Source organism: Vulpes lagopus, chromosome 24 (genome assembly GCF_018345385.1).
Source record: "Vulpes lagopus strain Blue_001 chromosome 24, ASM1834538v1, whole genome shotgun sequence".
NCBI classification, from domain to species: Eukaryota; Metazoa; Chordata; class Mammalia; order Carnivora; family Canidae; genus Vulpes; species Vulpes lagopus.
This window is the reverse complement of record NC_054847.1, coordinates 38,603,223-38,629,483: the sequence shown is the minus strand read 5'-3', so window position 1 is coordinate 38,629,483 and position 26,261 is coordinate 38,603,223. Positions and strand designations below refer to the sequence as shown.

At 40.0% G+C, this 26,261-nt stretch overlaps 1 protein-coding gene across 22 annotated transcripts in view; it reads left to right on the top strand.

Annotated features, from left to right (window-relative positions):
* TCF4 (transcription factor 4) overlaps positions 1-26,261 on the top strand; it is a 355,096-nt gene that overhangs the window by 250,713 nt on the left and 78,122 nt on the right. For 2 of the 22 annotated variants that reach the window (XM_041739370.1, XM_041739367.1), the window contains exon 1: positions 10,044-10,255. The exons of 18 other annotated variants lie outside the window; for them this stretch is intronic. In XM_041739370.1, coding sequence (XP_041595304.1) covers positions 10,187-10,255 — 69 coding nt within the window. In that variant the 5' untranslated portion in view covers positions 10,044-10,186. Of the gene's footprint in view, positions 1-10,042; positions 10,256-26,261 lie in introns of those variants that run through there. 2 more of the 22 variants (XM_041739368.1, XM_041739366.1) reach the window with 2 other exon arrangements.

Sequence of the window (26,261 nt, the reverse complement as noted above, 5' to 3'; positions counted from 1 at the left end):
AACATATTTATTTATAAAGAAACTGAGATTTAGATAAAGCCAGAACTCGCTCAGGCTTAGAGAGCTGGATAGAAATTAAGCCAGAACTCAACTCAGCATCATGGTTTCTGGCCTCCACATTATACTGCTTTCTTTAATGAGTAGAAGGGAACAGGTGATGGGGATGGAGGTCTCCTCCCTCCCGTACTTGGTTGGAGAATCAGAAACTAGCTCTTTTGAAAGTCAGTAAAAAAAAAAAAAAAAAAAAAAAGATTTAATTTCTTTTTTACTTTTCCATGTTTAACAATTACTTATGAAATACAGTCACTAGTCTAATACTTGTACTAATAATGACTCAATACAGAAATGCTTAACTCTGAAAAAGCCTTATGCACACAATAATTTTATTTTAATTTATTTTTTAAAGCTTTATTTATTTGAGGGAGAACACGTGCACATCTTCACACGCACGAGTAGAGGGAGGGGCAGTGGGAGAGCAGCAGACTCCCCACTGAACAGCAGAGCCCAGTGCAGGGCTAGATCCCAGGACCCTGAGGTCATGACCTGAGCCAAAACCAAGAGCTGGCCTCCCAACCAACTGAGCCACCCAGGCGCCCCCACGATAATTTTATTTTAAGTGTACCTATTTTTATTACAAGAAGTATGAGAAAATGATCAAAGATCAACACTGCTTTAGCAAGTTGGAAGGACACAGCCCACGTGCAAAATGGGTATGGTTTGAAGAACTCATGTTTATTGTGTTTTTTGTACCTTCCCCTTGCACACAACGCATTTCTCATACGGTGACACTAAGTAGGTAGGTGCTCAAGCCACATGCAGAACGTTGCTTGCAGGCTCTGAACAGATGTTAGAGAGCATGTCACATTCTGCAGTAAAGGAAAGCTCTAACTCGAGATAAGGATGGGAGAGTTGACCTGTTTGGAATTTTGACTCATTAAGCAGGATTTAAATTGTTTTAGGTTCAGAACGCATTTGATGATCGTGTTCAAAAAAGACAAAATGCTGACAGACATTTTGGGACGCAAATAGAGGCAACGTTCATTCCTCTGGTTTGTAGGCACCGTGATTTGGCAAGTTAGCACTGTTAACAATAATTCTAGTTATGATTATAAAGACATCCTTTTAAATCAGTTTTTACTCAACCGTGAATGAGTGGAAATAAGACCATTACGGCCATATGACTTTGGGGAAGTCCTCGTCTATTCCTGATTCTGTTGGCCTATATTAGAAGCCAAAATTTGTCAATATCCAACTTTTGCCAAACAATTCTAATTTTAATGCTGCTGGTATCAAGTAGAGCTTATGAATTTATTTCCATTTTATTTAGTAGAAGCCCAAAATTGTGTTTAGTTGGATCTTATCCCTTTTAAAACTTCTTTGAAAATGTCTTTTGGCTAGCTCATGAGATTTGCTACAAGCTCTTCTCTTTTAATGGATGAGGATACAAAACTTGTCTCATTTGTCTCTTCATGGTCATCTCTGTGTTTACGTGTGGGGTGGATGTCTAAGTGCTTATGATTAACAGAACGAAGAGGTCATTTATTCTTTAAAACTAAGTAGCTAAAATTCAAGGTCATTTTGAGTTAAAGAACACAACATTTAGGTCAGGAAATGGACTTAAGCTTTAGGCTATGGATTGACCTTGAGGAAACTTAAATCTGCTCCTCCTTTCTCCTTGAAATACCCTTAATTTTTGCCTAAAGTGGCTGGTTTCCAGTTACACAAAACGATATTTTGGGCAGAACCTTCATAAAACAGGCATTTCAAATAGGCATTTCAGTAATGGATATGCATAGGATGCTAATTCTTGCATGGTTATTCACTTCCATTTTAAAACTTATTTTTTTTCTTCATTCTCTTTACCTACTCTTTTTTTATTTCGAGTGTTTATCAGGGGTAGCCATTAAAGTATTTGAAAATTGTTTGTTCTCTGCCCAGCAATTCGTTGTTCTACTTGTTGGACGATGTCAAACAATTAAATGTAATCAACAGTTAGGACCTCAGGAAATTGTGAGAATTTCCACCCCAAAGAGGGTTGACAGACCCTAGACAATTATTCTATTTAGAATGAAAATGGTTTTCATTGTGATATCACATTTCCCTCTGATCATTGAGCAATGCATTGGGAAGCCCAGTATTTATTCACAAATTTTCAAAAATTGTGTACATCCTGTGCCCAGATTCCAATCTGTTTCATCAGTCCATTTTGTCAAAAGTTTCTCAAATGGAATCCTTCATCCAGGCAAACAAACATACCCAGGATTTCCCCCTTTAACTTTTTGGGAATTCATTTTTACACGTGCATCAATTTGACGGAAAAAACAGTTGCGTCTTATTTCATCTGATTCAGGTGATTGTGGTAAGCCTGCTAGGTCCCTTCATCTGGGAAGTGCAGCAATCTGAGTCAACTTCCTCCGTCTCTGTTTTTATATTGTCCAGGGCGATGCTTCCTCATTGCACCAAAATAGAAATGGTTTGTTTTTGTATCAAACTTGGAGACTGGCTATGGATTACAGTGGGTTAGGGTAAAGGAAATTTTTTTTTTTTTCAAAGAACATTCCAGTTATCCCAGGGGAAAGAGATTGATGTCTTGGAGAAAAATAAGGAGCATAATGAAATTTTTTTCCCTTCACTAAAACATCTCCTTTAGTCGTCAGAAGTATCACTTGTTCTGTCTTTTTTTCTAATTTAATATTTCAGAGATTTGGTAGAATGGATTTATGACTTTTGCAATTATGGGTCTTTGCATGAAATTGAGGAAGGAAAAGGTAAGCTTCAGTTGAGAGTCAAGCATGCAGTTTCCATTGTAACTAAACCCAAAGATCTATATGCTAGGCTTGTAACTTGTGCTATTTCACTTCACCATATCACACATGCCATTACATACATCTTCCCCAGTCTGCAGGCTAATACCATCTTCTACTCTTCGGCTTTGCTGATTTTCATAGATGTGATGTCCATGTGGGTAATGACATACTCATTGTATTCTTTACCACAGAAACAGGAAAATATGTGGAGAAATGGGAAAATAGTCTAAGCAGATCCAACTGGATACAAGATTTGGTTTTGCATTTATTTTGCATCCTACTGTATGTCACCAGAACAAAATGTTATGTCTGCGTGAGCTTTTATGATACCATATAAAGCAAAATAAGAAAATCTCCTCTTTCTTCTGAAGGGAAATACTGCCACAGAAAGGTAGAAAGTCTGGTTAAAAAAATAAATAAATAAATAACCCACTTTGCTTTACCTTCGTAATCAATGTGAATTACATTATAATCAATAGACTACAAGCTATCTGACCAGCCAGGGAGAAAATAAATATTTGATCATGTGATAAACCATTTGGATGTCTGCATATGAACCCAAGCCATATAAAGTATCCAATTCAAGATAACAATACAAAGTCACTGATAAAGTCACAAATAGAAATTAGATTTCACAGTCTCAGCTGATAATTTGATACTTTTCTGTGATAAAAGTATCATCCAAACTAAACTTGTCTATGTTTGAACCGTACAAATACTTAAAACTGTTGTACCTGATAATACCTAAATGGTGCCATGAGAATAAGTTTATGGCACTGAGAAGATAGAGCTGGTTTGTGCTTCATCTCTGTTCTTCATGTCATATGGATTTACTTCAGATAAATATTTTTATATTCATCTGACAAGTATATTTATCTGAGAGAAGTATTTCCCCCAGATGAATGTGTATTTTGGAAATAGTTTAAGGTAATTAGGATTCCAGTTGAGGAAAATCTTTTTTTTTTTTTTTTTTAAGTAAAAAGCTTACTTGCTTACTAAGAAAACATAGTTATTTTACCTTCGAATGACCCCAATACAAAGAAATATAGGCATGTGCATACAGGAAGTTTGTTGGTATTTACTACAAGATTGCAAGGCTGTGTCAAGTCACGGATATCAGGAAAAATTCTTTTCCTGCATATGTGTGGCTGTGTGTCCGCATCCTCCTTTGGATAATTAAGTCTTCTATGAAAGTTGTACTCATACCTACTAAGGATTTTTGTCATTGCAGTTTAAGGTGGATCTTAAACATCAACCTTCCTTAGGTATAAGCTATCATCATTTATGAAAATGTATTAAAATTAACAATCCGTGTATATGCATTTGCTAACTTAAACGCCACCATTAATTTACTTTACGAATTAAATTTCTTGTTTATAGCGACTCCTACTGGAGAGCAGAAAAATCCAATTGCTTAACATCTGGGTAAATTAAACTCAGTAATACCTCCTTTTTCAGTGAATAAGAGTAGCTTAGATAACCTCTGTTCCCTGACTTGGCAAATGTTGCCGTTCATTTATGTTTAAATACGAGAACAGATTTTGATACTAACGCATCAATAGAAATATATCTTCCAGTATCTAACGGTACATACGTGCTTCTCATGTCAGGAGCGGTGAGGACTCCAAAAAGCTGTGTAATTTGATATCGTTGCTTAACAGTGAAGAGTTTAGCATGGCTCTGTATTTTTAAATCTTTTTTTCCACTTTAGTAGACTTGTGTTACCTAAGTCTGTTTTGGTTGGAGATCATTTTGCCACCGTTTTTGCTAAGGCACTCTTGCCTGGAGGAAGTAGCAGGGAAGGGACGAGGAAAAACACTCTCATTTCTAACATGTCGCTGATGTGCTGAGCTAGGTGTCCTCTCGCATAGGCCTCAGAAGAAGTGCTTGCGTGAAAATGAGGGCACTAAAACTCAGACCTGAGATGTGATTTGGCTACCATCACACTGCCATCAAGGAGCCAGGTTGTTATTCTCAGACACCTATGTCTGACCCTCACATTTAAGCCCTTGGGATTTTATGTTGTCAGTCCACATTCTGATCCCACTTTCTTAGTAGCTTTGTGGTCCATGAAATTTCATTGAAGGTCCTTTGCACCTTAACTCTCTATCTTTAAAGTAGGAATGACAATACCTGGCACAGAGTACTGGTTATGAAGATTTAGTGTAGGCAATTGTGTGTCCTTTAAATTGTATATCACTATGCATGGATTAGCTAACTGTTTTATTATCAAAATTTTTGACGGGATAGATATTTACTTAAGGTGGTTATTTCATTTATAGGTGTGCTTGTTCCCTTTATGTCACATAATCCTATAGATGATTTTCCTTGGGGTATGATGTTTAGCTAAATTCAGCTATGCTGGGCATAAAGGAACAACAACATTGTAGAAGTAAGCAAGAGTTGTATGAAAAAACCATAGGTGTTCAGCGACTTCAAAAGAAACCTGGAGCTGTTTCGGAACTACCAAATTATACGGGGCGTGGAAGATGACTCGCCCCCTTCATGTGACCATCATTCATTCCTCCATTCATTCAGCTCATTTACTGGCACTTGCTTTGTTCTGGATGATGTACAGGGTAGTGATGTTGCATGTGCATGTGTGGTGTGTTTATTATTTATTTGGACTTTTCAGTAATTGCATAATACAGTCATTATTCAGAAAAAAAGGGGTAGAATTTACTTTAATGAGGTCTGGGATTGGGAGGGAATAGTTTAGTTCCTTACTGTGTGATAATTTTGTTTTCTGTTTAATACTTGTATGATTGTCCCTACTTCACATTAGTCATTGGTCATATTTTCCCATTTTACTCGAGGGCACAGGTCCCATCCCCTCGGCTGTGTGGTCAGGTGTCTGAGATTAGGAAGAGTGTTTGTACATGTCTCTGGATCCTCTGCAAGTTCCCCAATGGGGCTCAAAACAAAGTCGAAAATCACTGTTGAATAATTGTGAGATGATTGAATGAATACAAAAATCCAAGGCTCTTCGCTCAGGTTGTGTAGAATTTGATTATCGACTTGTTCTTTAATGTGGCCATTCACTCTTTCATTCATGCATTCATTCATTGAGGTTTGTGGGTTTTGTTTTGTTTTTTTATAAATGTCCACCTTGTAGGTGATACATGCATTGGGGATATCAGGTCAGAGAGCCCCCAGATTTCTCATGACAGCTGTAGGTATGTGTCCCCAGTTTTCCCCTCACCTCAAATGTACCTGTCAAGGACTTTTTTGGAAAATGACAAAAGAACTTCGAATTACAGAAGAAGTTAAGAATGATGCGGACGTACTTCAGCAGTCTGTCCTTCTACACGATGGTCTTACTGATTTTGTAAGATTTTTAAGATTTGTCTTTCCCGAGAGCGGCGGAGAGTACACCTGACCACGCTGCCCACCCCTTCGTGTCTCCCTGGGGTGTTCAGCTGACCACCACGGACAGAGCGGTGGCTTCCTGTGTTGTGTGGCTAACTTCCATTCCCTGTCATTTTGGTGCTAACAAGGGACTCTTTGCCTATTAGGTAACTTGCCCAATTATTCACTGGTGAAACAAACAGACCAGGTTGGGGGCCCTTGAAAATTGGCTGCTGTAATTAAGACTTCTTTTAAAATTATTATGAAACACATGGATTCATGCATATAGCTTCGGTTGTTCTTCTACTTCTGTGCTAACTCCCCACGCATCACACTAAAAATTTATCATGGGTGATATTTCTGTCACAAAGGAAACTTCAAAGTCTGAATTCGCAGAAATGTCTCAGTTGACAAGCCACTGACTTGAGTTCTGTGATTGAAATGTACTCCAAGGTCAGCAAACCAAAACCTGAACCCCGGTGGATGATGATACGTTCCGTGTCTCAGTGGTTATAATGCGTAGATCACCTTTCAGAGGAGGGTATCTTTATTAATCATTGCGAATTTGTACTTTTGGAATTTCAGGCTCTTTTTCATTAGTTAATGAAGCCCAGGAGCTTAACGTTCTAGTACCGTTTTAATTTTTTTGAGTCCCATGTGCTGATTTGTCAGAGTTTAGAAATCTCTTTCAGAGAGAAAATATCAGATTAAAAATATTTATTCACGCACGCGTTAACAATACATTTAAAAGCAATGAGAGCGTCAATATTTAAAATAATAATTGTAGCTCATTAATGAGAATTGTATTTATACTTACATGATTAAAGAAAGGCACTTGTATGTCTGCAAAATATATAAGATAAGGCACTTAATTGTAGATGAAGCAGAATGGTTCTTTATCAAAATGGTTCGAAAATCTTCCTAGAGGTCCATCTAGGATGATAAAGTTAGACAGGCTCTCCAAACAGCCTTCTGGATAAGGGGTTTCCTTAAGAAACAACAAAGGAGCAACCACAATAAAACCCTCAACTTCTCTCTCTTTAGATTGCAGCCTCTCTTTTTTTTTTTTTTAAGTCCTGGTTTTTACATATTTCCCTTTAGTAGGTGAGGACCCTGGCCTTATGTATGAAACACTGAGGGTGGTTTAAAGGTTACAAATGTGATCCTGTCAGATTGACAACTAACTGTTCTAATGAGGAAAAAATCCTCAAAGCATGAAATTTGAATGAAATGTGTGATTATAATTCAAGTACTGTTTACACAAACCTCTGGGGACCCTCGGAATAAATGCAGAGCAAGTGAGTTAGACAAACCTCTGGGCCTTCACTATATGTGTGTATGTGCGGGGGTGTGTGTGTGTGTGTGTGTGTGTGTGTTTATTTTAGAGTGTGGGAGAAACTTTCCACCATGAAGCCAAGCCTTTCCTCTTTCAGAAGGGACAGCTCGGGCCCTCCTTGTTTATGAATACTGTATGTGTTTTTGTTACCATGTTGAATTGTAAGGAAATAGGTGCTTTGAATTATTAAAGTTGATTCTTGAGAATAGATGTATGCTCGGGTGGCATTTGCTTCGGCATATGCAAATGATTTAGTTTCATTTGGGATCAATTCCCAGAGGCCCTCCTTTCCTGGGATGCTCTGAATTTGGCAAGCTCAAGTCCGCCCGTCTCCTCTCCCCCCTCCTCCTCCCCTTTCTTTCTTTCCTTTCCTCTTTTTTTTTTTTTTTTTTGGTTCCTTCCCCCCCCCTTCTTTTTTTTGTTGGATGATATGCTATTTAAAAAGAAAACAAATAAATATATAGCCTTGCTTGTTAGAAACGTCGTGATTTAGAAAGATGCTATTGTTCAATTGTGATCCCTAAAAAGGTGGAGGAAGATTTTTCCGCCTCCTTCAATCGCTTAAAGTTTAGCCAGAAGCGTACAGACGTGGAACGTTTGTGAAATTTTCATGCAGAAATGGGGCTACTTGGAGGATGCAGAATTCTGAAAAATGGGGTGTCAGAGGTGCCTCTTTTTAGGGACTGAACAGCTGTAAGTCGTTCGGAGGTTCGGATGTATCAGTAAAGTCCGGCTGCGGAGCCCCGCAAACAAATAGCGTTAGGTGGGTGGGTGGGTGGGTGCTGGGGGAGCCCGAGGCACCCGACAGCAGCGGCTGCAGGCGGAGAAGGCGGCCGTGGGGGGGGGGGGGCGGGGTCGGGGGGGGGGCCCCGGGATGGGGTGCCCGGGGTCGGAGGGGGGTGCGGGCCCCGGGGTGGGGGGTACAGGCCCCGGGATGGGGGTGCAGGCCCCGAGGTCGGGGGTGCGCGGGCCCCGGGATGGGGTGCCCGGGGCCGTGGGGGGTTCAGGCCCCGGGGTCAGGGGTGCAGGTCCCGGGGTCGGGGGGTGCAGGCCCCGGGATGGGGGGTGCAGGTCCCGGGGTCGGGGGGGTGCAGGCCCCGGGGTGGGGAGTGCAGGTCCCGGGGTCGGGGGGTGCAGGTCCCGGGGTCGGGGGGTGCAGGCCCCGGGGTGGGGAGTGCAGGCCCCGGGGTGGGGTGCCCGGGGTCGGGGGGGGTGCAGGCCCCGAGATGGGGGGTGCAGGCCCCGGGGTGGGGTGCCCGGGGTCGGGGGGGGGTTGCAGGCCCCGGGATGGGGTGCGCGGGGTCGGGGGTGGGTGCAGGCCCCGGGGTGGGGTGCCCGGGGTCGGGGGGGGTTGCAGGCCCCGGGATCGGGGGTGCGCGGGGTCGGGGGTGGGGTGCAGGCCCCGGGGTGGGGTGCAGGCCCCGGGATCGGGGGTGCGCGGGGTCGGGGGTGGGGTGCAGGCCCCGGGGTGGGGTGCCCGGGGTCGGGGCCGCGCCGTGACTCTGTTTCAGCCCCGCGACCCCGCTTTGTAGGTTGTTGACCGAGCAGCCAGAAAACACTGCCCCCTCTCTCCTCCCGAGCGAGGTCGGAGACGCGGTGGGTCGGTTTGGGTTTTTTTTTTTTTTTTCTTCTTCTTCTTCTTTTTCCTCCCCTCTCTCCCCTTTCCCTCCCCTTTCCCCGAGTCGAGTTCTCAGGCAGCTGCGTACAATGCTGGGAGCTAGCCAGCAGCAGAGACAGATGGCAGAGTTATTAGATGTGCATCATACGATTCCCTTCCTGCCACTCGCTTTTTAATCAAATTAAAACAAAAAAGAAAGAGAGGGAGAGAGAGAGAGAGGGGGAGTCAATTAACTGCATTTGTATTCTGCTCAATAATGGACCCTGTTCCACTTTTACCCTAAGGCAGTTGAGTGGAAATTTTTAGAGAAGAAAAGGGGTGCCTAGGACAAAAAAAAGGGGGAGAGAGAGAGAGAAAGAAGAAAGAAAGAGGGAAAGAAGGAAGAAAAAGGAGGAAGGAAGGGAAGAAAGAGGGAAGGGAAGGAAAGAAGGGAGGAAGGGAAGGAAGGAAGGAAGGAAAGAAGGGAAGGAAGGGAAGGAAAGAGGGAAGGAAAGGAGAGAAGGAAAGAAGGGAAGAAAGAAGGAAGGAAGGAAAGAAAAGGAAGGAAAGGAGAGAAGAAAGGAAAGGAAGGAATAAGGAAGGGAAGGAAAGAAGGAGAGAAAGAAGGAAAGAAGGAAGGAAGGAAGAAAAAAGAAAAAGAAAGAAAAAAGAAAAGAAAAGCGGAGCGAGAGCAAAGAAGAGCAGGGGGAGTGGAGGCGGCCGAAGCCCGGGGCAGCGGCGTCGTCCTTCCCGGAGAAGTTAAGCGGCGCCGCCGCGCCCCGGCCCGAGCCCCGCCGCCGCCTCCAGGCCGCCCTCCGGGCCCGCCGCGCCCCCGCCGCGCCCCCGCCCCCGCCGCCGCCGCCGCCGCCGCCGCCGCCTCCGGGCCGCCCTCCGGGCCCGCCGCGCGCCCGAGCGTCTGACAGCAGCGCCGCGGCCCCCCCCGCCCGCCGGGAATGGTCTCTTCCTGCTTTGCATATTCACCACGCTTGGCCCGGCCAGATGGGAAAATGCAACTGAAGGAATTGTTGTGAAAAAAAGGGACAGCGAGTTTGAAATAAAAGTTGTTAGCGTGGTCCGGAGGAGAGAGGCTCGGCGACCATGTACTGCGCATACACAATCCCGGGCATGGGCGGCAACTCTTTGATGTACTACTATAATGGGAAAGCGGTAAGCGGGCGCGGGCGGCGGGGCCGGGGCCGGGCGCCCGCGGGCCGAGCATCCCCGGGGCCGCGTGCGCGCTCCGGCCGGGCCGGGCCGCCGCCGCCCTGCTGCCCTTCTTCTTTTGCAATTGTCCCCCCACCCCCCCCGCACCCCTTACCCCCTCCACCCCCGGAGCAGAAACAGAGGTGGCTTCCAGAGCTTCCAGGGGCTGCATCCCAGAGCCAAAGTTTGCAGCCAGGTGAAGTTGCAAGGAAGGTGCAGAGATGCAGGGGTGGGAGGGGGGAGGCAGGGGAGACAGGGGGCAAAAAGACTTTTGGGGAATTCTTGTGCCTTCCTTCCAAGTGACTGTTTTTTTTCTCTTTTTTTTTCTTTTTTTTTTTTTTTTGCAAAGGAAAAGCAGACATGAGCAGAATTGAGAGACCACCCCCCCCCACCCTCCTCTCCAGCTTAGGCTGGGAGGAAAAAGAGGGGGTAACTTTCTCCCTGGACTGAGGTTTTGTTTTGTTGTTGTTGCTTTTTTTTTTTTTTTTTTTGATATCTAGTCTGAGTTGGAAGCTAAAGTGAACTGGAGAGCATCTGAAAGGTTAAAAAATAAAAATAAAAAAAAAGAGCCAAGACAGAGGAGTGAGACGTCTAATGAAGAAGGAGATGATAGAAGTTTGTTATCATTATTTTTTTTAACCAAAAAGGGAAAGTAAAACAACTCCCCCTTCCCACCCCACCCCACCCCACCCCCCCAAAAAAATAAGAAAACCAGGGACCCACTCATGCATATAACAATATTGTTGTAACTTATTTGTGTTGTGTGGCTTCTTTGCTGAATTTTCCCCCCTTCGACAGAAACGCTTTATTTAAAAAAAAAAAAAATGTGTCTGGTATTTTGTGCATAACCCCAGCAGAAGGTTTATACTTGCCATCTGGAGGTTTATTTTTTTTTCCCCCCTTCGGCTGGGTCCTCTGAAGGAAAAGGATTTCAGTATTTTCAGATCGGTATGTGGGGCTCTCTCTGGAAGATTTGTTGGTGGGGGGGTGGAGGGACAGACATTTATTATTTTAAAATAGAAAAAGAAGATGGGGGGGCAGTGAAAAGCAGCCGTTTACAAACTGCTTGCTGTGTCTGTACTTTGAACTTCCATTTGGATTGATCTTAATCAGGGTGTGATAGTTGGGCCAAAAGGGACCGATCAGAGCTTTCACGAAGGCCCAATTCAGCTGTAGCAATTGGCGCAAACGAATTAAAACATGTGTATGTGGTGGTGTAGGCAGGAGTCTATATACTTCCCGGTGTATGCATAATGGTTATATCTAGCTGAGCATATACTGGAATGCACACACGTACACCAGGGTTTCGGGGTGCAAGTATGGCTTGGGGAGATTTATGATTTTATTCAAGAAACCACTTTTATGAATGGGCCACTGCTGAAATAGTATCATTTACTTTAATCTCCCGTTTACTTAAAAGTATGAGTGAATTGTCGAAAGTTTATAAAAAGTATCCAGTTTTTATCTTTTTTTTTTTTTTTTTAAAGAGAACATAGTGTGTAATTAGAGGAACAGTTAAGTGTGTTAAGGGAAATATAATTTTAAAACAAATGTCTTATGTTGTGAGCTGATCCAGTAAAGTGGCTAAATTTGTAAACATAAATATTAGGATTATGTAACTTCCTTTTTTTAAACAAGTGCCTAATTTGCAATTGGTAGTTATTCACGTATAGTTCTTAACTTTTTGCCTATTATCTTTTGGACATTCCCACACATATTTAGCCAGTACCTTTAATTTTTAAAGCGCTTGTAATGGAAATTTTGTGAATGATGCTATCAGAGTTAGTAGGAAAAAGTGTCTCAGGAGCAATAAAATAGATTCAGGGACTATATGACCCTTATGCAGTGAAAGAGAATTACAGTGAATATACATTTCTGTGGTTTTTATCTTTAGGAATTACCAGTGATGTGATTTTTTTAGATGTTGATTGTTAATTTTGTGTGTTAAATGTCTGAAATGACAAATTTTTACTTTAAGTGTTGGACCTTTTAACTCCCCTTTAGCCAGAAGGAATTTTTAAAAATATGTGTTCCATTCCCACAGCTTGCCAGTTGCCTCCACCATAAGAAAATGCTGAATATGACATCATATCACTAATATGCCCTCTCAGTTGCCAAATATTTTGGTTGTTAGATTTTTTTTTTTTTTGAGAGGATGGTACTCATAAAATCAAGATCGCTCTGTCACAGGAAATGTATTTATAGGAACTGTTTTAAGGCGTTTATTAAAAACAAATCTGGTGATGTGTATCTCTATTGATTCAAACACTAGAAAGAAGCAAATTGTACATACATTATAGTTAGAAAAAATAGCCATTTGGAACCCTAGCAGAAAGCTTTTGAAACCAGGAATGGTTACCAGTTCTAAATTTTAGCTTTATGAAACAGACAGCAAAGTCCAGTTGTACGCGTTCTTTGGATGGGGCCAATTCTATACCATTTTTTAAAATGCCTTCATGCACACACTGGGGAAGCAGATTTTTGTTTATTCTACAGTGTGTATTGTACTGGCTGTAATTCTGCATTCAGCGGCTTTTGATTTGGTGCCAGACATCTTGTGGAGATTGTGTATGCCATGAGTTAATTGTTCGAAATGCCTATCGAAGAGACTTTACATTTCTTGAGTTTCGTTTGTTGTTTTGGGTTTGGGTATCTGTGCATTTCTGTGTGTCTGTGTGCATATGACCAGTGTGTGTTTTAACTTAAATTGTTGGAGTTAAGTGTGATCAGCTATTTGTTACACAAGCTCTCCTCTGAAGACAACACAAGCACTGAATTCCTTCTTTTTTTTTTTTTTCCCAGTGACAAGTCAATTACTTGTTTAAATTCAGTTTGAACTCTCTGAACTGAGAGAGGCCAGAGGAAGCAGGTTTTTCCCTGTGAATAAACAAAAGAAGAAAAATGTAAAATCATTCCAAAACACTCTGATTTTAGGTTGTTGGAAGAGCACAATTAAGCATTGCAACGATTATGATTTTTTTTTTTTCCTTTCTGAGCTGGCAACTTGCAGGGTTTGTAAAAATCAGTTTTCCCCTAACTCACTAGCAAGAGAAGTCAGTGGCCTTTTAGGACAAAGAAAAATGTGAATTTTCTGTTATCTGAAGTTATAAAGTGTTTCTATGACCATATCCCACACAAATTGTTTTCTTCTTTTCCTGTGAGCCCCTGGAGCTGGTCTGGAGTGTGTGGACTTTTAAGATGCTAAAACCTACAAATATCCTAACACTAGAACTATCAAAGAATCAATCTTGAATATAAACCAGAATGTATATTTGAAAACCAGCTCCTCCTCAGGTGAGAGTTTAATACCAAAACTTAACCAAATGATTTTTGTGATTTCTTTTGTGGGTTAGAGGTTTAAATAACACGTGAACCCCATTTTCAACTAAATAAAAAATTTGAAAGCATTACTTCTTCACTAAGAAGAAAGAGGCTCTTTGCAGAAAAAAAAAAAAGTCTGCTTTATTTTAAGTGTTAGGAGTGTAAGCTCCCATCAGATTGTGCCGCTGTGTCTGTCCCTCATTGAGGCTAGGAACAGTATCAGGCATTACCTGGTCCACACTTGGTATAGTTACTGCTCGAAATGTTGATTTTTATAACTGCTTCCATCTTCTTATTCACTGAATAACAATTTTAATAAGTAATTATTTGGTCGAGTTTCCACATACCTAAAAATAAAGCAATTCCACAAAGATAAAATTATGGCAAATGAAATTGAAAACAAAAGTGGCGAAATTTCCTCCTAATGGTAATTTAAGATCACATCATCATCTCTCGCCAGCATGTGCATGTGTTAAACCGTATAGAGAAACCTATAATTATTGTAATTGCTCTTTTTGCTTTATACTAACAAGCTTCAAACCATGTTTCAAACTAGTTGTTTTGAAATAGTTATTTGTCAAGTCATCAAATCTCAGAAAGTAAATGGTAATGAGCTCTCCATGTTTATATTCTGACTGTTGGTCATATTATGCAGCTTTTCAACTCCCTGAAGTTCAGAGATGAAAATGGATGTTGATTATTTCTGATATCGAGGCCAAAAAGTAAAATAATTTCATGATTCCTGATTCAGATGGAGAAAAATAAAGAGGAACGTTTTAATATCAGGATCACTTCAGTGGGGAATGCATTCTTAGGATAAAGTTTACCTAGGAATAAGAGACAATCTCAGCAGCCACCTAAATTTTTTTTAAAAGTAGAAATTAGGATATGGAGTTGTTTAGCTTTTTTTCCCCCCATGTACCACAGGAAGTGCTAACATAAAAAGCGTAATTTTAAATAACACCAGTATTAATATCTTCCAGTACAATTTACATATGGCCCTTTCTTTGCAAACCTCACAGTTCGTTTCCGTAGACTCCAGCCTCGTGCAGGTAGCCCCTGGGTTTTAAAAGTTTTCAGTAGTGTTTTCAACTATCAACCATGCAAATTACATTTAGTATTTTAAAAAAGGATATTTCACATACTGACTATTCTCAGAACCGTGATTATAAATGGAAGTAGCTGGTATAAAAGCATTATTTCTTAAAATTATTGTTTAGCTGCTGTTGCAGAGCAAAAATTTGCTTAGGTCACAAACTAATATAATTTTTCAATTCCCCACTGATTGAAGAAAACAAAAACATATCAAAGAAAAAAAACATACAGGAAAAACTTCTTTTAGTAAGCTTACTTTTTGGTATTGTTGACATATAAAGCATTTTAATTTCCCCATTTTAAAATAACAATGAAATTTTTTTTTTCTTCTGTGCTTGATTGCTTAGAACAAAATTATGTTGTTTTGTTCTTTACGACTAAGCTGGTAAAAATTCACCAGACGCTTAATCTTGATATTGTGGCTACATCTTGCTCTCCTGCCTCTGATTAAATTTCCAAAATCCCTGCATGAGATTCACAGATGCCAGTTAGAACATTTCTCTGGGGCTAATTTCTTAGAAAGAAAATATGAACTGGTTACATATTTGGTTAGTTTTATTTAATCCCTAATTTCTGGAAGGTCTCAACGTTTTAGATTTAGTGTTGATAATTGATAAGCATCCTTAGAGTGAGAGGCGATGGCATTGTTTCAAGGAGAATTTGGAGGAAGGACATTGAAACACAGGGGGAGGAGGGTTGGGGAGAAAAGTGGCCAGGAAAAAAGATCTAATAGCTAGTGCAGTCTTTAAATACCTTTCCAACTGATCTACAGGAAATTGTGCTGAATAGTTGTTTGTTTCCTGCTCCACTATAAATGTGGTTTGCATTACACTCCCTATTTGTTGTTTTGTTTTGTTTTGTTTTATTAAAATCACAGTACCACTGGGGGCATGAGAATTAGTGATTTCTTCCTTATAACTTAATTTTTTTAATGTTTTTTTTTTATCACAGTTGGACATTTTAGACTTTGCCATATTTTATTATTATGAATGTTATATGAGTGTGTTTCCAAGCCTACTTGAAACTTCTATCACAGTGATGCCACTAAGGGGGAAAAAAATGCTTTGGCGTCATTCCTTTGGAATCACCATGTAGGCCATGCACATGGTCAGCAACCTGCCAGCATGAGGTTAAATTTTTTTTTAATCTTAACTTTGAATCCAGTGAAAATATACAGATCTTAGATATGATTGTGGCAATTTTAAAAGTTGCTAAAACTCAAGGAAGAAGATACAGGAAAGACATATTTGCTTCACATAGCAAACCCAAATGTGAGTCTTATAATTGAGAATTTCAGAACTGACACAAAACGTTACTAGGTTTTTGGGTTGGTTTTTTTTTACAATTTTTTCCCATTTTTCCTCCAGTATTATCAGAGTCACAAAAAACATCTCATACTTCACAATCAATATAATTTAAAGGTAATTTTAAATTTCAGTCTTCCAAAGTGTGTATATACTTGGTCGGTTTTAAGTTAGCCCTTAATGCTTCAAACATGACTCTAAGGTGACACAGGGTAAAGTGATATGTGGTAACACTATTGATGCTTAAAAAAGAAAAAGAAAAGAAAAGATTTGGAGCTGTGTGTCCATAAAATATTTAAATATTTAGAATCTATTCAGGAAATCATCATAGTCCTAAAGAAAAAAGCAGTTCTATGTAAACTAGGAAACACAGATGAATAGTGACAAAACTGAGAAAGATACTTCTGTAAAATAATTATATTTTGAAGTACGAAATGATCTGCTAGAAAGTTAATGCATGGGATTTTCGGAAAACTTCCTAGTCAGAGGCTTTTTGACATTTTAGAATCTATAATAAACTGGCACGTTGTATCATCTTAGGCAGATCTATTTTCAGATTGCATTTTATTAAGCAAAATAAAATCATTCTTCTGAAGAATATTTCTTAAAGTTGAGTTTACTGGTTGGGGACTTTAGGAACATGGTTTGAGAGTTGCGCATTGCTCCCCTTAAACTTTGGGAGAGTTTCCTGTGTGCAGAGCTAAAGGAACCCTGTCTGGCCTGGGTTCCAGACTGCAGCCTTTATTTATTAACAGATGTATTTCTGTCACAATACCGTGTTCTGATTGGAATTTAAACTTTCACATTTCTGATACTTTTGCCTTTCAGTTCTAAGTCGTGTCAAGTCTCTACTGGGCTTTCTTCAAATTCTTCCTTCTTAAAGAAATCTGCACATGCTAATCAGGGCACTTTGTTCAAAAGTGACTTAAAAGGGACACTACACCTATAACATTTTATTTGGGAGAATGTACTGTTTTAAAAGGCAGCGACTCCCCCCCCCCCGCCCCCGTGGTTGGGATAAAGAGAGAGTTTAAAACACCTCAGAAGTCAAGGGTGGGAGCAATGTGGATGATGGTCTAATTTCAGGCTCCACTGAAAAAATGCAGGCCTTGGCATCCTCCAGGGACCTAGGGCTGTGCTTTCCAGGAGACCAAATTATACTCCTCTGGAGAGAGGGCACGTTGAGGTAATTGGTAGGACAGACTGGGGAGAGCCGAGTTCCAGCTGCTTCCATTGTAGCTGACCTGAAAATGAATAGGGGATGTTAAGAGTGAGGCTAACATTTGACTTGGCTTTTTCACCTCCACAAACCTAAGGGTGAGAATTATAGAGTACCGAATGACTGCCCCAATAATAATCCTGTTCAAGTGGGAATTGCTATGTTGAGGGAAACTCTCAGACACCATTTTAAAAATAGTTGATGCGTTTACCAACCACAGTCTCATCACTGTAGCCCCAATAAAGTTTATCCACAGTATGGAAACACTCCCTGTTTTTACCGTGAGCCATCTTGTGCGTGTGTCTTGGAGCCTCACCTCTTTGCTTACCATTTTAAAACGCTCATAATGAGAGACATTCGGAAGGCACTGGATTCCCATCTCCAAGAAGAGAAGCAAAAAGTGGAAGTGTCTACTGCACTCCATTTCCCCCAGAATGTATGCTTTTTTTTTTTTTTAAGGAGAATAATGCTGTATTATTCAATAGCTTTTCTAACGAATAAAACAAATTAACTGGATGTTACATGCATATTTAAACCCCATCCAGTTAAGTACTGACGTGATTAAAATAATCAAATGTATTACTTAAAACATTAAAAAGGATAAATTCTGTACCCCATTATTTTATTGACTTTTAAATATAAATTGCAGAAATGTTTACATTCCTAATGGCATTATTAAGCTAAACTGACAAATCAGAGGAAAAAAGTTGATTGCCCAGCACATTATTATTTCTGCACCTGTTATTACAATTCAGAAGTGGAGGCTCAGCACACAGGAGCAGCATGGATGCTGTTTTCTTAGGCTTCCTTTGTGTGATGTGGGGGTTGGGATAAATGTTTAACAGGTGTAGTTTCACTTTGTAGTGCCTTTTTGTGTGTTGATATGATTAAAAGCCTACAATGTTTTTCATGTAGCTTTGAAATTAATATGCAAATAATTGGGGATGGTAGGGCTCTCCTGTACCTGCTGTACCAAGCATCCCTAAGCAGAATGGGGGGTGGGGGGATATGAGCTTTTTAGTAGAAGTTGTTTAGGTACAAATAATGCCAACTTTCATCTCCACCCTTTGAATCTGTAAGGGAAAAAAAAAATAAGGGAAGAAGAGGAGCATCAAGCTAATTGAGGTAGACTCGCCTAATTTAGAATTTAGGTAGATGTGGGATGAAAACACTTTAGATTTTTATTTTCTGGTTGTATATTGGCCAGGAGGTCGGTAGACTTTTGAGTACATTTTTTAAACGATAATATAAATTGTGTAACGTTGCCAGTATACCACGGTTTGAAATTGGTTGGCAATTGTGCTTGTTTCTTTAGTTTATTTCCTGTCTAAATCTTACAATTTCATTTTTCAATCGTTTGAACCATGGTCCTCCCTGTTGCTGAGGTAGCAGTGATGGTTTATTAGCATAATTCTAGAATTTCTTAGGTGTTCATCATCCACCATTTATTTCACAGAGAAATCTAATGTTTCTGCAACCAGTAGGATAAATAATGCCCTATTTTTTTTTTTTTTGCTTTTTCGCTATTGTTTAGGTTCTTGAGGAATGTCATTATGTTTTTTAAAATGTGATGACCTTAGATTTGGATTGAGAGGGGAAGAGTATCTTTATTTAATCCTATCCAGCAGTTAGTTTGAGTTTATAAGTAAGTGGTTAAAATGGCATTCTCTCCTGGAAGTTGGTAGTTAACACTATTCATAGCAGTTTAGATTTTGTCCTGTGTCATAATTTAAATTCCTAGATTTTAATAACACTTAATGTGTAGCATGGATCCCATTTAATCTCCCCCTGGCTTCCCAGCAAAATGTTTACATAAATGAACTCTCAATTTTGATATCAACTATTTAACTCTGTCTTTCCGGAGTTAATACTATTTCCATAATTAAACATGTTCCACAGTTAGCTCCATCGGAGTATATCTTAACCGTGATGTTCTTTTCATTCTTTTAAGCCATCTGTTGGCTAGGTCAGCGAAGAAATGGGAGCCTGATTTTATTTTAAAGCAAATAAGTTATCACTCTACTATTGTATTAGACATTCAGCTTCAGAGGGAGTAAAAGATAAAATTTCATCATATTTTCGTTTTGTTACATTTGCAGCAGAAATGTGTATGCTCAAATGGTTATTTTCAACTCCTGACAGCTGTGATATTTAAAATGATCACAGCTGTTGTGACTTAAAATTGATTTTTCTATTAACACCTGAGAAAAAGACCTGTGCTGTATTAAAAACTTAAATAAGGTAACTGTAAAATTAGATATGTTGATGTGAATCTGGTAATCCTACTTCCCAGAGGTCGCAAAGTGCAGGGAGCCTCATGGATGTTTCCAAGGAGTGAGCTAAACCTGCTGGAAATAGATGCGTGGTTGTTAAATGCGTTTACCTTTTAAAGAATTCATCTAATAGCAGATCCTCTTGGCTCAACTTTACAGTGTCAGTTCTGCTAATAAAACCTTTTAGAATTCAATGTGCTTAATTAACCCCAAGAAAGGCTTATATGACTTATATGAATCATTATGAGATCCTAACCTCTAAACTCTTTTACCTTTCAGATATGACATTGAGAAATGCAAACCACACTAAATTGTTCCTTATGGAGGAAGTTTTGGTTTTATGGCTCTTTTCCTCCATCATTTTCAGATGATGAAGAAAAGAAAAACAGATGAAAAAGGAGAAACAAATTATGCCTAAGCAGTCTTAGGCTAGCACTTGTTTTTGGAACCTTTAATACATTTTTAATGTTCACTTTGCAGGTCCCATTTAACCCATTTTAAGAGTTAGATGGTTACATGGTGCTTCCTGCATCCAGTTGATCCATTTTGGTGTTGATCCTCTCAGGATAATCAGTGTGGGAATTCTTTCTTTAAGTGTCGGAATCTTGAGTGTAGCAATAGATGACCTATCTAGCAAAATAACCACTCTAAGAAAACTTAGGCACATGTAGGCATTGAGATAATTTCATGTCTTGAGGCAGATGATGTAGTGTATAAAACTTACAGCTGGCCTGATGTGGAATTATTTATAGATAATGGTGCCTTCCCAGATGCATTGCCAATAGGGAGCTATGTAGATTAAACTCTTTGGCTGGTCCTGGGCTTTTTACCTGTGTAACTCAATCAGAGTTGAAAGCATGACAGATTTTATGATGATAAATGTATGGCTGGATTGGGGAAAGCACGGATGGGTGGATGGATAGATGGATAACTAGATAGTAATAGATAATGCCAATTATTTCTTACCCAAAAGTTGCTTATTCATCAAAAATATATATACAATATACTAGTTGGACTCTTGTATATAGTTTAGAAGGGGTTGGTATTTTCCATCACATGGTGAGATGACAGTAGAACGGTTCCAAAAGTTCCAGAGTGAACATAGTTTACCTGTTTTAAAGTTAGAGGCTCGAACTGATGCACCCCACCAGATCACAAGGTCCAAGTCTTCCATCCTGAGTGGTCATGAGTATAAATTGGTGTTGACTTGTTTGGCTGAAGGGAGATACTCCTAGAGATTGCCACTGTTTGTATGAAGAGTCAAGGAAATCCAAGTGGGCATTTGTGGCCAACATACTCAGATTACAGATGTATATCTCTAGAGCAGTGGTGCCCCCCAGGGGACATCTGGCGATATCGGGAAAATTTTTTGATTGTCACAAGTGCTGTAGGAGGGTAGGAGTTTGCCGCTGGCATCTAGAGGCCAGGGATGCTGCTCATCATCCACAGTGTGCAGGCCAGCCCTTCACCAGTGCTGAGGCTAAGAAGGCTTGCTTTAGAAGGAACATGTCTGGACCTTTATAACTATTTCCTGGCATGGTGAGCCACCTTACAAATGATGGTAGCTTGCTTTTCTTTTCTTTTCATATCAAATCCCCCCGCCCCCTGTCTCTCTCTGTCTCTCTCATTGGCATAGCACACTATAGTATTGTCCAGGTATTTCCACCATTCACCATGAAAATGTGGGATTTTATTTGAAGTGTTAGAAATGTAGTACATTATTTGTGAACCAACTGGAACGACTTCAAAGCAGCTGTTAGAATCTGTTGAGTCAATAATGTGCATTTCTCCATACCCTAAATACATATTTATATCTTACCTTTCAAAATACCTTGAAAACTCTCTCAGTGTAACTGTGGGGTTTATCAGAATCATCCTGAAAGAGAGTTTATTACCATTAATTTTTTTTCCTGTAGGTCATAAAGAGGCAAAGAAGGGAAATAAATTAGCATAAAGTAACTAATAATACGTTTTTAAGTATTTTTGGCATTAAGGACATTATTTGCACCATCATTGAATACATCCTCTGTACTAAGATTAAAAGATGAAAACCAACATGAAACACTCTCTTTTCAGCTTTCCCAATAATGCAGCTTCTTCATCTACTCACAACTGGGGATCTCTCTTCCTGCCACTGCTGTGCTTCCCATCAGTGTTGGATAATTCCTGGCAGTGCTCTAGAAGTGATTTTGAAACCTCGATTGCCTTCCCTAGCACCCTGTGGAGGAAGGTGGCGGTATCTGGTGGCAGAGTCTTACACCTGCCAACTTTTAGAACCCAGAAGCACACCTCACTTCTTAGATGCCAAGGTTTGGAGAGAGCTGCCAAGTCTGCCAGTAGCTAGTACCACTCTTCAATTTCCTCCCCATGCTCTACAAGGTTCTATCCGAGCAGAGATGGCAGCTGGGCGCCGGAGTGGCAGCTCTGATTTGCAGTCTGTCTTTGGGGTACTGACACTTCTTGCTTAACCCATTGGTTGTGGTATTTCAGTTCCATCCCCCAAGTATCCTCAGACTCTGGATTGAGAATCTTCCCGTTGCTCTGTCCATTTGGTGCACCATAGTCCTAGTAAAATCCCATCGATGCCTCTGGGTTTTACTGTGCCCATTCCAACAGAAACCATCTTATAAGATTGCCCTAAGCTGGCATTTATTTCTGTTGGTTTTCCACATTTTGTTGTAAAGGGCTGTCTGTCCTTGAAGTGAAGTGAAAAGGAAACTTGTAAATATTTTTTGTGTGTGCCAAGCCAGCAATAAAGATTGCCACTTATGGTGATCATGTCATCGATTGGGGTATTTCTGTTTCTGGGAGGTGGTAATTTTTGTTCTAATTGCAAATTTACTTAAAGCTAAAGCTCTTCGAGGAAGCATTACCCTTGTTTTCCGTTTTGATCAATCACTGATTATCTGTGTGGGACTCTCAATTTTCTTATATTCCATAGACCCCAGGACCATCCTCTGAGTAGCTGTAGAGCAGTAACCGGCTTCCACATTGTTTTCAGAATGTGCTCCAGGAAGCTTGCTTGTGTGGTATTTAAGTCAGACATTTACAGAGTGTAAAATCAATCTTATTGTGACTTTTTTTTAATTTTTAGGGAAGTGGTCTACAACTAAAATAAAGCTAACAGTTCATATTTCATTGTGGTAATAATCAATATTTAATAAACCACACTTGCAGGCCTCCATTCTTTCAGCTTTCTCAATCTTTAAAAAAATAAATGTAAATAAACAAACAAACAAACCACCTTCTCGCTTAATCCTTACCACACTCCAGTATGACAGGTGCTCTAAACATACATATCCCATTTCACCGTTTAGGAACGCACTGTTCAGTGAGGTCACTACTGGCCACGTGTAGCTCTTAACATGAAATGTAAATTAATTAATACACGATTTTGAAATTTAGTTCCTTGGTCACACTAGCCACATTTCATGTGCTCAGTAGTCACGTGTGGTTAGCAGCTACCATATTGGGCAGCACAGATATAGAACATGTGCATCATTGAGGGGAATTCTAATGAACAGGGCCGGTCTGGGAAATGGAAGTGTTGCAGGATCAAACCACTTGCTTAATTAACCTCTTACGGATTTTGACAGAACTGGAGTCACTATGGCTGTATATTTCAGTATTTTTTTAAATTTTTTGTAGCTTTATATTCATCAAACACCTGAAGTTAAGAATTGGTATTTTAAGGCTACCTAACGTTTTAGGGAATGCTTCTCCCATCCGTGTTCATCTCTTTATTATTAAATTTAAAACTCAGTGTAGACAAACTTTTCAAAGGAAATCAGCCCTTCAATGACCCTTCTCTGAATCAGAGAAATCTTCCAAAAGAGGAGCCATGTCTTGAGGAATCTTTATACACTGGTTAGCACATTGTAGACCACCAGGAAAGGTTTATGCAGCCAAATGAATGACTCAGTCATGCATCACACATGCATCCGCTTATCCCTACAGTTAGGGATGGCCCTTGAGTAGAATGTTCAGCATCAGTTGGCCTCCGCAGGGTTTAACGAACTTATACCTTCATGCTTGTTGTTCCACTAAAAAGGAGTATTTTGTTAAAGTACAAATAATATATATTTATTCATGTAATCTAAATCTCTCTTGATAAAAAATGAAAAAGTCTGTAGGTCCTAAATCCTTAACACTCACTTAGGTCCTCACCTGACTGACTTTGCGTTTTGAAATTTTCACGTCTTCCCATCACTGTCCAGCTTCCAAGCCCTTGGAAGATTTTTTTTTCCTTTTTTAAAGTAAACTCTGTGCCAAACATGAGGCTCAGACTCAGGACTCTGAGGTCAATAGTTGCAGAATCTACAGACTGAGCCAGCCAGGTGCCCCTGGAAGACAAATTTTAACTCTTTATCTTCCCCTCAAGGATTAGGACAACAATATGCACGTAGAGGTGCTCGAATGACATTCGTTGACTGAACTAGTAAGTATGGAAACTTTTCTTTAATGTCAATTCTCTCAGGGTCTCTCCCATCCAAAGTAGCCCAGTAGGATGCTGTTTGTAGAATGAACGAATGAGTAAAAATGTATGTCTTTTCACTCCATCACTGAGTTGGGAGAAATGTGCCTGATGAATGTGGATGGTGCTGACAACCACTTTTCATTCATACTTGAACGTTCAAAATTGTATGGATTAGTTTTCATTTGTAACTAGGGCCGGCACTGGATGAATGGGCTGGTCCTCGAATCACAGGGAACGAGGGTGTTTGTGCTTGTACCTGGGCTACTTTAATAGGTTAGAGGATTGCGGAATTTCTCCCATCATCCTGTTGTTGGGAGCACCAGGAGCCCATAATGGCTCATCCTGGCAGATGCTTTCTCCTTGGGCTTCTAATGGTAGAAGCAAGCCATCATTTCTCTCGTTAATAATTACGGTGTTAAGAGGCATTTGTGTTCTGTGCACTCTTTCAGCTTGTACCATGTTTAGTTCCCGTTATGCAAATACTGCTTTAAACTTAGAAATGCCAATTTGCATTAATATTTTGGTTTCATATAGTAGCTAGCTATTGCATTTCACAAACAAGTGCATTTTAATGAGTGTACTGGCAGATTGTAAAAAAAAATATTATTCATTAAATTCTATTGTAGAAAATGCAGTAGCTGGTTGCCAGAAATCATTAAGACAAAATATAATGTGTGCTGAGGCCATAAGGATACTCCTCTTGCAGGGTGTTTGGCCCTGGCGGCATTCGGTGCTGTGAGGTTCAGCATCCTTCCTACGGGCCTGAGGGTGGGGGTTATTGCTATAAAATAAAATCCAGTATACTATTGACATTTGGGTTTATTTCTAAAATGTAAACATATTTCACTATTTTATATTTGCCATGTGACCATAGGGAATTTACCTCTGGGTTAATGTGCAGGACTTTAAAAGTCATAAACACCAAGTTGTAAAGCAGTGTATTCCTGTGTCTTACATTTGATGCTAAATCCTGAAATGGGCTTTTGCCGTTTTATGTTTTTTTTTTCCTTCCTGATATTTTCTTTTTTTTATTAGAATTGTGAACATAAAATTTTTCGATAAAAGAAAAGTTTTGCAACTGGGTCTTCAGTAATGAACTATTTTAACACGTGGACTTTTAAATGCTGCTGTCATGCTTGTCATAGCTTGTGGTTCCTAATTATAATGAGCTTTTCTGGTGGTGTTATTGCAGTTGTTTTTTTTTTTTTTTTCCCCTAGTCTTCAACTCACTTTTCCCAGAAGGAGAGTTCCAAGCCTTTGAAAATTCTCATGATTTTGCAAATCCACTCTATTTTTGTCTAGAATACAGGAAAGTTAAAACTGTGGCTGGTATGATGCCATGTTTTGAATCCAATTTTAAAGCAACCCTTTGCAACCCAAGACATCTTTGTATCTGTAATGAAGATAATTATACCTGCAAGGTGACATCACTAGCAAAGTAACAAATGCACTTGAAAACGGAGTCTCTGGTCCTCTCTGAATTCTGTAGACCACTTTTGGCATTTAACACGAGACACCTCTTTCATGCTTGTCGTTTGAGAAGTTGCTTTCAGATGAATTTACTAAAGCTGACTGACACAGGGTTAGGGTTAAATTAATTCTTTTCTTTATTACTCAAAGTGATACAGACCTTTCTTGGACTAATGTAGCTTAATTAGTGGTCAATTAAAACTGAACATTGCTGAATTGAAGTTCTTTGATCAAACTTCCTGGCATGGGTTCTCTTTCTTTAACTAGCCACCATCTTGAATTCATTTGGAATCAGTAGTATAAACAAGTTTAAAACTGGTTCTTTTATAAGAAAGTCAGCAGGCTTGTATAGCTGTGGTTTCTTTTTTTACTTCTGTAGGCGGCAATTCAAAGGCAATACTAAATGAAAACAGTACTACTACACCCTGAAAAAAAATACATTTTTTAAAAGTAACTCTAAGTCAGAAAACAGTCAATACCCCCACCTATTTATTCTAGGCAGAAGATCAATTTCCCAATTTCAGTGGTTAATTTTGTTGTTACGTAGAAAGCTACAGGAAAATCCCCCACCCTCACAAAAGTCCACGGTTAAAAAGTGAAGCAAGCAAACAAACAAAAAAACCCCACCAAGCTGGGGGTCAGGAGAAGGATATACAACATATATGCAGAGATTTGACTCAGTTGCCCCAAAATTCCTTCTCCGTCACTCTTGGGGAAATATTTCACCTCTGTGCCACTGGGGTGGGGGGGAGGCACTCTTGGATTTCCTTGCTGATTTTTGCCATTTCACTTGGAGGCCGGGATTGCAGCA